The 14,989-nt window shown below is 43.9% G+C and overlaps 1 protein-coding gene across 1 annotated transcript in view; it reads right to left on the bottom strand.

Annotated features, from left to right (window-relative positions):
- PDE11A (phosphodiesterase 11A) overlaps positions 1–14,989 on the bottom strand; it is a 357,140-nt gene continuing 342,151 nt past the window's right edge. The window contains exon 20 of the mRNA XM_008687179.2: positions 1–278. Within this exon, the coding sequence (XP_008685401.2) occupies positions 120–278 (159 nt within the window). The 3' untranslated portion in view covers positions 1–119. The remainder of the gene's footprint in view (positions 279–14,989) is intronic.

Below are 14,989 nucleotides of genomic sequence, written 5' to 3'. Positions count from 1 at the left end.
TTGTGAAAGCCCCGACGTGCTCCCCCGCGCAAACGGAGACTGTCTGCCTGAGCTAGAAGGAACAGGGATGCTGTGGACTGGACCGAAGCCGGTGGCAGGGAGGCAGGGAGGCAGGACGGTTAGTCTCGGTCTTCCCCGGGGACCAGCGTGAGGCTGGCGGAGCAGGGAGAGGCAGCGGACGCCAGCAGCCTTTTCTGGTGCAGCTCTTCCCACTTACTCCTGTTCGCGGCCACCGAGTCCAGCATCGGCTTCAGTTTTACACTGACCTTCACCAACGCCTGAAATAAAACAAACAGGTGGAGGAGAGGAGCCGGAATCACTGACATGATTTTCCGGCTTTCACTGTTGAGGACAACGGAAACTGGCTGTGAGAAATGAAAAGTGATAATTATTTTGGTAAACACGAGCTATTTACAAGAAGCAAATATGCATGTAATGCCATTGTGTTACAATAAGAGACCCCATGTGGAAAATGGAAAAAGAAGAAGGGGGGGCATGTACTACTCCAGGGTGCTAGCCAGTTAGATTATGATCCTGTTTTAAATCCACATCAGACAAGACGGGACACAAAATATCCCGCTCACACATGGCTACTAATACGTATATTGTTGCCTGCCATGGAGAGCTCCAGATCTCCACAGACCATGAACTTCAGTTTTGACCAAGATATGCCTTCCATTTGCTCCACCACAGATGGTTCTGGGTGGACTCACCAGAAAAAGAAAGGCCAGGTGACATCCTGAAAGAAGAGAAGGTGCCCATTTTTCACGCTAAGGATCTGGGAGCTGTGCTACATGTACAGATGGAGATGTGAACGTGTATGGAGATGGACACGAGAGAAGGGAGACAGGAGTGGGGAAGAGGGCGAGGGTGCTGCAGAGGGGAGGAGGGAAGAGGACATGCGGGCTGAGGCTGGAGGCCAACCCAGGATTCAGGGTCCTACTTGCAGGAGACTCTCCCAAATATTTTCTCTTTTACTTAATTTTGTTATTAAAAAAAAAAAAGAGTCTCCTACTCCCTAATGGTATAAACTTACAAAACCTGGATGGCCTCTATCATGGAACAAAGCAATGAATAAAACAAGGATCGTGGAGCTGTGGGGGTTTTAGCCCATGGAACCTTTCCCACCCAGTGCCTTGGGTATGTGTTCTTTGGCCACAGATGATCCCCCCCCCCNNNNCCCTCCATGTAAACATCTTACAAGTTTGTCCCATTCATCCCAAGGGGAACAAAGCATTGCAATGTCAGCATACCTCTGGAACAGCCTTCTCCGAGCAGGACGTGTGGTTAGGGGGTGGTTAATAGCAAAGACTCCCAACAGAAAGCACAGCCCTTCATGTGGAGGGTTACTTCCCTAACACGACTGCTAATCACCAGTTAGACCTAATCTATCGCCTCAAAGAGCCCTCACTTCAGGATATGAGTTAAATGCAACTGGATGTTAGTTAAGTGGCTGTTGGAAAGCCCGGAAGGAACCAGGGATCCTACTGAGTCATGAGCCCTCCAACCTGGCTGAAGTGAGGTCCTTTCACACGGATGTCTCTCAAACAGAGCATATTCTCTCTCTTCAAAGCTCTATTTATTACACCAACCAACATTTAATTCTAAATCAGATTAACCATTCCATACGAAAATAAAACATAGCAGCATGATAACCCAGGTAGTGATCAAAATCCCCTTTATTTTCATGAGAAGAATGCAAGTTACTGCTTTCTGCTCAATGCAGTGTTTTTATTTGGACAATAGTGTGGGGTAGCAACGAACGCCATGGTTTTATTTACTATGGCTTGGCACTGGCTCCTCTTCACTCTGATCAAGCCTTTTAATTAAACTGACTACTATAATTCCTATGGAAATTAGTGTTTATGTTATTTTCCTGCTACAAAAGCATTTCTCTAGAACTTATTTTTTTTAATCCCAGGAGCACAAATTGGAATTTTTTTCTGCCTGAAATGTAATTAAAAACTCATTTGATTACTATATTTCTGGCTCTGTTTTACTTATTAAATTCCTGTAATCAGTTTTCTTTTATGAAGCTGCTGGGAAATGATCTCAAAAGCAACACATTTTTCTCTTCCTTGGCAGGTTCCCGAGCATTTACTAAATTACATTCCTAGCACCTGCCCATGATTCGAATTACTCCACCAATTTATTCCTTAAACCATTTAAGTTTATTTGGCTTAGCTCCAAACAGAGATTTCTTTCCTTTATCTAACTCTTTGTTCTCTCTCTTGCTACCTTTGTGGTGAATAAAAAAAACAAACAAACAAAAAACCAAGAAACTTTGCGGGGTGGAGGCATATTTTTCAGAATTCCTTCTTCTCTTCGTTTCATAGTCTCTTTAATTAAACACGGAATTGCCATATTAGAATACCGTTTTCCCCTGGCAGGTGCAGGTCTATGCCAAGGTAGCAAAAATCCCATGCTGTGCCATCAGTAAGAGAATTGCTCCCACTATTTAGAAAGATATGGATATTCCTAAAAACTTCTTACCAGTGAGTGACACCTGATGAGTTCTGTGCAAATGCTACTTGTTTGCAAGTCTTGTTTGACTTGCTCTTCACTTCGCAAGAGAAGGGGGACAGTTATCACCTGTCTGGTCACTCCCCATACATATGCAAAGGGACTCTCAAAGTTATGTACTATCCCTTGGGGCAACCATCTGGCCCTCTTGGGGGCTCCCAAGCTCACGCCAGCTCCGCCTGGCCCACCACAGACAGCACCTTGCCTGCTCCGGGACACAGCCCTGGGCATCCAGTCATCCAAGTGGCTGAGGGACCCCACTTCCTTCCTGATTCCATTCACTCTGTCTTTGAGTCCCCTTGTGACCAGCAGGTACGGTTTATTCCACATTTTATTTATGTTTTGAATAAGTAATACATTCCCATAGTCCAATGGATATAAAGGGTAAAAAAGGTACCTTGTAAAATCTCCCTTCGCCCCTGCCTCAGACACTTAGTTTCTTTTCCAAGAGGCAACCAAGGTATCAGTTTCTTGGGTATTCTTGAAGAGACCTTTTATGCATATGTAAGCATACACACATACATACATGTGTATATAACGTGCATGTATACATATAATACATTATATATGTGTGTGTGGATAGTTGATTCCTCTACCATTTTGGATCTTACTTTCAGAGATGGATTGAAATCAAAACTTTGTGGAACATTATTACGATGCTTCAGTGAGCCCAAATGTACTGTGTAGAAATTAACACTTGGAGTATATAGAGAGGAGAGGGACCAAATTCTCATTTTCTATTGCTAGGATGCTGAGACTTTCTTCTGCAGAGCTTAATCGGCTGTGAATCCCATCTATTGTCATTTTCCTCAGAAAAATTATAGTTTTCTGGAAGTTTGATTTGGTTTTTTTTTTTTTAATAGCTTCCATGACTCTGTTTATCATGCTTGATCTTTTCTCTACCCTTTTGAACATATAAAACATAATAAATGTCTTAATGTCCTTCTCCATCAATTCTATGATCTGTATCATTTCTGAGTCTGTATTGATTGATTTTTTTTTCTCATTATTATGGGCCAAGTTTTCTTGCTTCTTTGCATGCCTGGTAACTCTTGACTGGATATCAGCCATTGTGAATTTTATGCTGTTGTGTACGGATTTTTATTTAATCTATTTATTTATTTTTGCGTTTCTTTAAACATTTTTCAATTTTGTTCTGGGATGTGGTTACGTTACTTGGAAATAATTTGGTCCTTTTGAGGCTTTCTTTTAAGCCTTGCTAGGTTGGTCCAGAGGAGCCTTTAGGGTTAATTTGGGTCCACTCCTGAGACAATCATCTTCTGAGAACTGTACCCGGCACCTCATACATTTCAAGGCTTTTCTCTCCTGTTCTGGCTGGTGGGAATGTGGGCTGCTCCCTAGCCTGTGTGAGCTCTGAGGATTGTTCTCCTTGTTCCTTTTTGCTGTTTTTTCCCCCAGCCTTAGCAGCTTCCCCACATGCATGCGGTGAACAGCACTGAAGACTGCTCTGCAGGTCTCTGGAACTCTCTCTCGGGTAGCTGTCTCCTCTCTGCTCGTCTTCCCTGGGAACTCCAACCCCCGTGGCCTCCCCAGGCTCCTGGCTCTGCGTCCTCAGCTCAGGGAGATGGCTGGGCTCTGCCTGGGTCTCCCTCCCTGCGCCGTGGCCACGGAAGTTGTCTCCCGCGGTAAGCGAAGACAATTGCAGGGCTCACTTCATTTGTTCCCCTCTCTCAGGAATCACTATATTGTGCTACATGCTGCCTGTGTCCACTGTCTGTAAACTATTTTTTCATGCTTTTCCCCCTGTCGCTCTATCATGGTCAGCAGTGGAAGTCCCTTCTCAGTGGTTTTAAACAGCTCTGTTTGGGAGACTATCCCACAAGCTCCCATGGAGAGTGGAAATAAGGCCTTTCATCTTTGTGTCTGTAGCTCCTACCACAGTGACCCTGGGGGACAAGAACCTTTCCTGTCCTCTGCCCACAGAGCAGTGGAGAGAAGAAGGGGTAAGGCTAGCAGCTGCCAGTGGCTGAGAGTGGGGTCAGGACGTTCTGACCTGCTACAGGATGCTGCTATAAAAACAATCCCAGAATGACCCTCTTGGGAAATGAATATAGTATTCTCTCTTATTACCATTACCACGTTTCTTTATCAGTTCACCAAGCTGCTAGGAGTGAGATTCTGGCCCTGCTTTCCCTCTGCCGTCATGATCCACATCTGGCCCATTGTGTACTTATCAGCTGACCGTGATCACCTCTTAGAACTCAGCTGCTCAATAGACGGGGCAGATGTGGGGCAAGGGAATAAACAAAGAGAAAGCCACGTTCCTAGAAAAAAGTCATTACTCCTATACTCTGTTGTTGGAAGGGGGCATAAAGGAGCACCAGCAAATTAAAACCACATTTGTCTTTGAACTTGAAAATGTCCAACTATGTCATTAATATCTTTTCAGAACTTTGAGGGAGTTATCTGAGCTGGCTATTCGTTTATTTTTTTCAAAGGCCAAAGAGAGAAGATGGTTTTCACTTCCTATGGTTGAATTCTGTAATTCCAGAGCGCTGGCAGTAAGACTTAGTATTTTCTGCCTTCCCCGTCCCCACCTTACCCAAGAGAAATATTCTGAAACTAAGCGGTACAATACATGGTAGAAAACAATGAATTTAAAGTATTTCTTTGGAGCTCAGTTGATTAAGCATCTGCCTTTGGCTCAGGTCATGATCCTGGGGTCCTGGGATTGAATCCCGTGTAGGGCTCCCTGCTCAGTGGGGAGTCTGCTTCTCCCTCTCCCTCTGCCTGCCACTCGCCCTGCTTATACTCTCTCGCTCGCTCTCTCAAATAAAATTTTTTAAAAAATAAAATAAAAAATGAAGTATTTATTTAATATCAATTTTTGATAAAATGTGAAATTAGACCTGGAGCCCATCTCAACTAGCTGTTTGAGGCAATATCCTTGTTATGAAAATATGATCAGTTTACTGAGTGAAAATGTCAGAAAGCCCATTTGGGGGTTGGTATCTTGAAATGGAAAACCCTCGATGATACGGCCAGCCGCTGCCATCCCCGCGCAGACCGTCAAGGGACGGGGCAAGAGAGCGTGCAAGCAGGGGCAGGCCCCGAGGTTCTCCTGGATCCAGGTGACTGGTCCGAGCAACTCCGAGGAACAAATCCCAACCTTTAAATTGTCGAACTGCTACGTTTCTTAAGATTATTCATGATTCAACCTGACATATTCCTGAATTTTCCATGCCATGTGGCGGTGCATTGGCTAAGGATCATGTTTGGCTTGCCGGCCTTCCACTCTTCTGTCGTGTTGCAAAGGCCGGAGACCGTGAACTGCTTGTCCAGAACTGAACTCGTCACCTTCCTCCGAACCTTCCTCTTCAGTTTACTCTCTCGGGGAAGTGAGCATTATCACCTCCACACAGCTGCTCAGCCCAGAAATCTATGAGCCATCCGTGACATCTCCCTCTTCCCCCCACCTCCACACTTATCACCTGGTCCTGTCAACCCTGCTTCCAAAATGTCTGTGTGTGTCAGTCTCTTGCCACGTCTCCAGCCCTGGTTTAGCCCTGTCCATCATCTTCTCAACTGCTCTAACCTGCTCCTCTCCTACCGGGATGCTTGCCTGCCCCCTCCCCCCACCCAATTAACCATCCACATTGTAGCCACAGATCCCAGCTCGCCCGGGATCCCAGCTCTCTACCCCGAGCCTTTCAGTGGCTCCCATTTGATATGAATGTGCTGCAAGAATCCACTGGAAAAGGAGAATTGTGGTATTAAAAGAGAATGGAATCCAGAAACAAAACAGGAGAGAAAAAAACCCCATAAAACCCAATGAAAAACTTAGGGGTTATGGTACAAAAGCAGAACTTTTAAATGCCCAAATAATCCCATCAAGTTTTCTAGAAAACTTGAAATTCACATCTTTCTAACACTTTCCTGAGGGAAAAAAAAAAAAAAAAAGCCAAACTCCACATGGTGTGTTTGGCAGGGGAGTAGCCGAAGTGTTAGTTACTCCACGTGAGAGCAGATGGAGCTGGCTGCGGGGTCCAGATGGGAGGCAGCAAACAGATTCCTCCTAAACCTCACTCTTTCTCTCCCCAGTTCAATGGCCTTTGAAACTCAAGGTTGTGTAAAAATTAATTTGCATTAAATTGCTTAAGATAATGTATTAACTACCATAGGAGGCTCCCAGCAGTTTTTAAAACTTGCTTCGAAAAACAAATAATCAAACAATAATGGTGAACACAGAAGCAAGCCAAGACTCCTGTGAATAAATGTTTTTAAACATTCACATTAAAGATACGCGCTTTAAAATAAATCTTTAGTGTGTAATTTGCTGAAGCCAGAAAGTTAATAATAATCATTTACATACGTTGCACATATAACTATGCCAGGCACTGAGTACTATTGGGTTCTTCCCAGGCTAGACTGAAATGGAGCTCAAAGGGCTCTAGCCTTATGACTTCGGCCCCATTTGGGGACAGAGTCATTTACTCTGCCAGAACTCTGGTATCTCTAACAGAGAACGCTGGTTGCCTTCCGAATATGCATTTCAGCCTCCCCTGAGCTTAGGAATGGCCAGGGATGAATAAGCAGAATTCATGAGGAAGAGTTTCTGAGGAAACTCTTAAATGGGAGTTTGTTCAGCAGAAAGGTGCATCCTTTTGCTCTTGGTCTTATCTCTGTCTTGGTGCTGGAATATTAACATGATGGCTGGAGCTATAGTGGCCACTTTGTGACTATGAGGCAATCTTGAGTATGGCAGCCACATGCTAAGGAACGATAAGCAGGGACTGGGTCTCTGATGGCTGTGGAACTACCTTATCATAGCAGTGTTGAGTGGACTTCTCTGGATTATTTTGAAGCATAGAGAAAAAGAAATTTCTATTTTGTTTAAGCTATTATGATTTCAGATCTCTGTTACTAGTAGCTTGCGTGCAATTCCTAATTGAGAGAATTGATATCATGTTGCAGGTCTCTTTTCTGTCGAACTGGGCAGGTGTCAGAAAATTACAGTTGATCCCTTGCACTGGGGAATTATGAGCTAACTTTTTATGACAGTGGGTTATAAGTGAACTGTAAGAGATAGAAGAGGATATACCCTGTCCCTTTACTGTTCCTCTGATAATAGAATCCATTCCATGTGCTCTGAGTAGGCACATAATTCAGACCTGAACAACAAGAGTGCCCCAGTGTAGGAATGGCGCTGTGGCCCAAGCTAAGGCAGTCAGAGTTCTTTCTAGGTTTCACCTGGAACTGCTGGAAATGAGGTTTTTCTTTTCATGTTTCTTTTGGTGTGATAATACCTATAATAAGCATGTGACATTAGAGCTGCCAGCAAGTGTGAGGAAAGCCTGGTTGAGAATGAAGCCAACACATACATAGGAGGCAGAGAAAAGGGGACATGTCTTATGGTGTCCTTTGACTCCCCTGCCTCTAGCTCTGTGCCACCCAGCCAACTGTGCCCCTCAGCTCCTCAGTTACTTGAGCCAATTTCCATTTCTGCTCAGGCTAATTTGAGTGAGTTTCTGAGCTCTAAATAGTCTTTCGCTGTTGTCACTTATTTTTCTATGTCACCCCCAGAATTACTTGAGATTGAAACCCCCCTACCAGACTTTGAACTGGTGGCTGGGATAAGGAAGTCTCAGTTTCCTCAGCACACAAAGTTGCTGCTGACACTCACTGGGCAGTGCTCTTTACCGAGTTAGTGAGGGTCAGAGATCAGCTAGCAGTTCTCTCCCTTCTTGAATTCCAGGAGTCTGCCAAACAGACTCTTTAAAAGGTTGCTCATTCTTAGCCTGCCATGTTATGGGGACTCAGAAAATGCTAACAGTGTATGCCAACTCCTTCTGGTGGCAAAGTCAGTAGGCCTGTGGAATTTCAGCTTCCAAGGAAGGAATACTCAAGGGAATCGGAAGTCACCATCCATGTAGCCTGGATTTTCCCTGTGGGCTAGGTGAGCTCTGACAGAAAGGACAAACAGCAAATAGCTGCTACTTTCTCCTTAGTGGGAGTTCACTATTACTCCATGTTTGTTGTACCGGGTGAGACGCTTTCTCCATTTGAGAAAACTGTTTCCATATATGTGATATCTACTCTGTAGATCTGTTACTGTGCAGCCGTAACAGACTGGCTCTGTCCAAATTTTGCAAATGCCAAAAAATACTGTAAGATCTTTCTGAAATGTTTTAGCGATATTTGAGATCTTAAGATCTAAATAATGTGAGGCAGTTACCAGAACAGCAGTAAAGATGATAAGGCCACGGAGGTAACGCTTACTATGAGGGCACGCGGGCTCATTAGAATCCAGTGTAAGAGTGATTCAGATCCATAATCAGAATCCTAAAGGCACAGTCTGGCCAAGTTATAACACTGATGTTTGCGGCATCGTTGTGTACATCCTGAAAGCTAATTACAGTACTAGTAATAACTTAGAAAGAGATCCTTTTCTTTCCTTTTTCTTATAAAAGTGAAGATGCTATAGTGCTTGACAGCGATCTTCTCTCCATTCCCTTCCTGACCTCTCAGGTTACTTGTTTTGCTGACTTTATTTATACGCTCAAGGGATTCCTCCGTGGAAAATGATATTTACAAATGACATTAACATTCTGAATTAATGAGGCAGGAATTTTAGTCTCTCCTTGGATTAACGGCATTGTTATTTCCATCATCTAGGGCAAGAGTCTTAAACTCAAGTGTCTACAGGGACAGGCCAGTACTGTTAATGGAGGAACTAGGTTGCACGAGACAGCTGGGCGTACTGGGGCCTCCAGCAAACTGGACAGTTTACAGTTTTAAAAACAGCGTTCAACTGAATGAAACATGTCTGTAGGCTGAATCAACTCTGTGGGCTGCCATCTGCCTGCTGTGACAGACAGGAAAACCCGTCTTGCCAAAATGAACTCACTACTGAGTACCGAATGCATCCTACGTTCCAGGCTCCATCCAAGGACCTCTCCGTATGTGAGCTGATTAAACCCCACAGCAGTGCTGGGAAATTGGTATCGTTGATCCCATTTTGACAGATGAGGAACCTTGGATTGGGGGAAATTAAGTCAAAGGCACTAAAATGAACAACACAGTAGAGCTGGAATGTCAGTCGTGGCCTGTCTTAGCACAAAGCCCATGTTATCTTCCCATGGGGGTCCCGCTGGGACGCTGGTAATGACAGGTATCTCTCTCACCTAACTGTGGTGTCGGGAGAGTGGAGTGACTCTTTTGTTCTGGGGTCTGGGACACTGTTTCAGGACAAACCCACAGGACGGAGACAGCTTCCCCGAATAATGAAGAAACACTATCTCCCAAACATTAGGTGTAGACAGTGAATCTTTTGTCTGTGACTCATCTACTCTATCCTGCCCTGGGAAAATAAAACAAGGGTTTTAAGTAGTAAATAACAGGCAGGCCCAAAGACAGCTTGTGTAAAGGGGAGCAAGGAGAACCCTCTCTTCTGTTATAATGAGCCCCTCTAGGGTACTGTCCTAGGTTATTCTGTTGGTTGGGTTTTTAGAGCATGGTGGTAGCTAATCAATCATGTTCACTGTGTAGGCAACATCCGACTTGGAAGGAACGGCTGCTGACCCAGGAGCCACAGCCTCTGATGAATGGGGCTTCATGCAAGAGGAGGCTGGAACACGTAACCGAAGCTCAGCCACGTGGTAACAGTTCACCTCTCCACGCACAGGACGTTTTCCGTAAAACTGTGCCGTCAGCGATTCTATAGTAATATATAGACTCTATTCTTTTGGCCAAGTTCAATGTGTGAGAAGGACCATTTGAACATTTTTAGTTTGTTGAGCTATGGGCATTTGTCTGCCATACATTTTGTGTGTACTTCTCATGCACCTTGAGTCCTGAGGAAGGAGCCCTCAAAGCCCGTGCACCCCAATGTCCCACATCTACAGAGGACCAGGTCCAAAGCATCCATGAGAGATGAAAGATCCTTGGGACAAAAATCCTCTAGTACTTTGGTGGTCTCTCTCCATATGGTAAGAGAACCTTCTTTTCCTTAATTTTATAAGATAATGAAGAAAGGGAGAGTTTAGAGAGAAAGGATAGGAAGACAAGAAAAGGAATATTTTGCACACACCACTGGGTATATGAGGAGGATGTTGTTTCGCTGGTCACTTTGAGACCTGGTCGAGGCTCTTCTCTACTTACATCGCTAACTTTCCCAAAAGCTAAGATATGGGAAAAGTCTGTATGTGTGGGGACAGCAGGACCACGATCCTAGATATTTTTTATTACATTACTGAAGTGCAGTTTAAGGATGGGAACATCAGGGTGTTATGAATAGAAGCTTCCAACAATTTTCTATCTTTTAACGTTGGGAAGTTTTACAGTCATCTGCCTTCCAAACACTGACCATTTAAAATTCAATAAGCATCCCAATAGAATGACAAACTAGATTTGTTTCTGAACTAAATTCTAAAACTTACATGGAAAGATAAACAAGCGTCCTTAGAAAAATCCTGCAAGAGTAATGCTGAAGGTGAAACTAGGCTTATCATTAAATATATTATAAAAGACATTAATTATGGTAGTATGACCAGGTGGACAGATTGATAGAACAGAATAGAAAGACTAGGAATAGAATTAAATTTAAAGAAATTTAGCATATGATAGAGGTGACTTTTTAAATCCTAAGGAAAAAGACTAGTCAAAAGCTGGCGGGAAAACTGGGGAGCCATCTGAAAACCTAAAGTTGGATTCTGACCTCATACTTCACATCCAACAAAATAAAGTACAACCAGATGAATCAGAGGTACAAATATAAAGAACAAAAAAGGAAACCATAAAATACTAAAAGATGTTCTGAGAAAAATTCTTAAATGTTATCCTTTTGTAATGGGAAAATCATTCTATGTATGACATAAAATCCAGAAGCCACAAAAGAAAAGGGTCATGAATTTGACTACATAAAATCAGTGTATTTCTGTATAGCGTAAACAAAGGGAAAAGGTCAACAACCACCTGGGGAGAATAGCTGCCGCTTCTGCTACAGATAAAGGTCTCCTTCTTTAATATACAGCGAGCTCCTACAAATCAAAAAGAAAAGACCACCAGCTGAATAGAAAAACGGCAAAATATGAAGTTTACAGAAAAAATACAAATTGCTCCTAACAAGTCTATACTAAAAATATGATCAGACTCATTTATGATACAGAAAATGCAAATGAAAACTATAATGAGATAGATTTTACACTATCATATTGGCAAAATTTAAGAAGTTCAATAACATAGCGTGTTGGTAAGGGTGTGGAGAGAAAGGCACGTCCCATATTGCCGGTGAGAATATAAATTGGTTCACACTCCACAGAGGGCAAGTTGGCAATACCTATCAAGATTTCAAATGCCTGTGTGCCAAATGGCCAGTAATTCCACTTCTGAGTATTTATCCTACAAATAAAGTGTGAAGAGGATGCATTTACAAGGATATTTACTGCACATCGTTTGCAGTAGCAAACTATGAGAAATGACATCGGTGTCCTTAAATAATTAATTAATTATTGGTTAAATACTTTATTCTTCATCTTTAAAATCCAATACCCTGTGGCCATCAAAAAGATGGAGGCAGCTGCTGTATGGGCACTGAACAGGAAGATCTCAAAAATATAGCAAGTGTGAAGAAGCAAGGTGTGGAGCAGGATACACTTATGCTCATATATGTGCACATACATATATATATGTACGTACGCACACGCATACACGCATACACGTATATATGAGCAGAGTGTGTATATACACACATATAGGCTGTATTCGAAAACAGTGTATAAGCAGTTCGTATAAAAACAGTGTAAACCCCACTGTATTTACGCTTTTCTATAGATTGTCCTTAGGTGCATACATCAGAAGGTCGTTAAAGGTGGTGGCCCCCGAGGGAGGTGACTGGGCACAGGAGAGTGAGGAAGGATCACTTTTCTCTATTACTTTTGTGCCTTTTGAATTCTGTTCACTGGGTGTGTATAAACTTTTTAATAGTAAAATATTTTATTTAAAAATTTTATCATGAACCGATAAAGGAACTAGCAATCATCGATCACGTGTGCGAATTAATTAAACAAGTCAGCTACCTGATTGTTAATAGTGAAAAAATGCTTACAGATAGATACAAGGATAAAGAAGAGAAATGCTTAGTTTATGAAGATTGAAATAATTTAGTGTTTCACCACCATAATTCAAAAAAACTATGTCAGCATGTTAACGTAGGTGGCGATGCTGTCATGTGCGCGTTGCGCGATGATGCCATAACCCCTCCCCCAGCCCACTCTCCCACCCACATCACAAATAAGGGCCCACTACCTCATTGATCCTAAACATTTCCTCTGAGAAGCGATCAATGTCCCCTGCCTGGCCATTAAATAGATTTTGAAAAACTCTTCAATCCGTATCAGTCTCATATCCTTATTTCGTTTCTCAAATTCGCCCTCGGCTGGGAATTGGGCAGGCAACTGTGATTCTGTTGTGTTCACCACTCATTTGAAGGGCCCCATCCATCATCATTTCTAGGCCTTTTCTGATGCAATGTAGCTTGGTCTTTGTCTTTCTTAAAAACTGAATGGCTGTTAAATTATCCATTTATCTTCCTTCAGATTTTCTGTTCAGTTTCTCAGGCCCTCTCAGGGCTGTCTTTTCTACCTTGTTTGCTGACTTTTCATTCCATTTCCCCCTGTTCTTCGAGGCATCTTGGTTCGCCATACTGTCCTTCAAAACAAACTCCCTGGTCCAGTCTGCTTTCTGCTTGCTGGAAATCTGCGTCACTACTCGCGTAGACTTTCTTTTCAAATTTCGTCCCTTCGGGATAGCTTTGAAAACTCTGAGATAATATGTTTCAAATCTTCCCCACAGATGGCAAGGTGTATTGGGACAAACCATCACTGAAGGTCGAAAGTCTCGGGTTGTAAACCAGCTTTGCCACTATTAAGTCAGGTCACAAGCGACCTTTCAAGTTTCCGCTTTCCCGACCTACAGATACTTGCAAGCTCACTTCTTGTCAAGAATCTTCATATCACAACAGCCTGTTGTCTCCGTGTATGGTGACCCACTGAGGACGTGAGGTTTGTGGTGCCCACACACACACACACACACACTCTAGGGTGGCAGCAGGAGCCTAGATTTGGAAGCAGAAAGAATCTAAGCTCTGTCACTTAATAGCTGTGTCTTCTTGGGCAAGATATAGAAACTCTCCAGCCTCAGCTTTCACATCTGGAAAAGGGGGATAATAGTACTACCTGGCTTGCTATGGCTAAGAGGATCAAACCAGATAACGCTCGGGCAGTCAGACTGGTGCTGGTGCTCGGGAATGTTATTACAGAGCTGGCGGTTTGGCTGCTATTCAAATTTACAACACGGGCTACTGAAGCTTAGAGGCCATATTAATGATAGCAACAATAATAGCGACTCACATGTATGGAGGGCTTTAACCTATGATTTTCATTCTTCCCAAAGCATTTCCACAGGCCTTGTCTCCCTTGGTTCAGACCCTTGGAAAGGTTGATATTAACTCTTGTCAATTCCCTTCCTCCAAGAAGAGAGCCGCTCTGTAAGGCCAAGACCTTTAAAACGTGGCAGAGTGGAGTTACTTTCAGTCTAGCCTACAGGCTTGTGGTGATCACCATGGAAAGGCCAAGGAGGGGCACTGGGGGGCTCAGTTGGTTAAGCATCTGCCTTCTGTGCAGGTCATGATCCCGGGGTTCTGGGTCCGAGTCCTGCATCGGACTCTCTGCTCAGCGGGAGCCTGCTTCTCCCTCTCCTCCTGCAGCTTTCCCCCTGCTCGTGCGCTCTCTCTCAATCTGTCAAATGAATAAATAAGATCTTAAAAAAAAAGTCTGAGGATAGCAAACTTTAGATTTTATGAGTGTGGAGGGCAGATTTGAAAGAAGATGCTTAAAAAAACACTCAGCCCCTACTGGCCCGTCTCAGGTCTCCTTTGTGTTTCTGTCTCGTCCTTCTCTGTAGGTCTCTGCTGCTCTCTTTCTCCTTTCCCATTTGGTTTTCGGCCGTTCAGAGCACCCGTAGCACTAAGATTATAGACGACATATGAAGGCACGGATTTGGAGAATTACTCTTCCTTTTCTGTTATTTTATGGTTCTGTAGTTTATCCCTCCCTTTGCTTGTAGGAGGCAGTGGCTCGTAGGCTGAAACTCCCCCTAATTCACCGGGGCGATTGTGAACAGCAAGTATAACCTCCCTACTTTCTCAGCCGTGAAATAAAGACAGAAATGCTAACGCCCGCCACAGGGCAACTCGGGAATGGGGGGTTCTTTCAGGGCACACGGAAAGCACTAGCCATGGAGGGGACGCAAGAGCTTCCTAGCAGCACCGCGATAACCCACTTTCCCATTCTGTCCCCGTTCTTGGCCGCCGTGTCGCCGAGGCCATCCCGCGGGTCCCCCCCCCCTCCCGCCGCGGGGTACCGGCGCGCACGAGGGCGGAGGGCGGTGGATAGTGTGTGCTGGGCACTGCTGCTGAGCGCCAGAGCCGATGAATGCAAATACGTGT

This window comes from Ursus maritimus, unplaced genomic scaffold (assembly GCF_017311325.1).
Source record: "Ursus maritimus isolate PB19 unplaced genomic scaffold, ASM1731132v1 scaffold_1, whole genome shotgun sequence".
NCBI classification, from domain to species: domain Eukaryota; kingdom Metazoa; phylum Chordata; class Mammalia; order Carnivora; family Ursidae; genus Ursus; species Ursus maritimus.
This window is presented reverse-complemented; position numbering and strand designations above follow the sequence as displayed.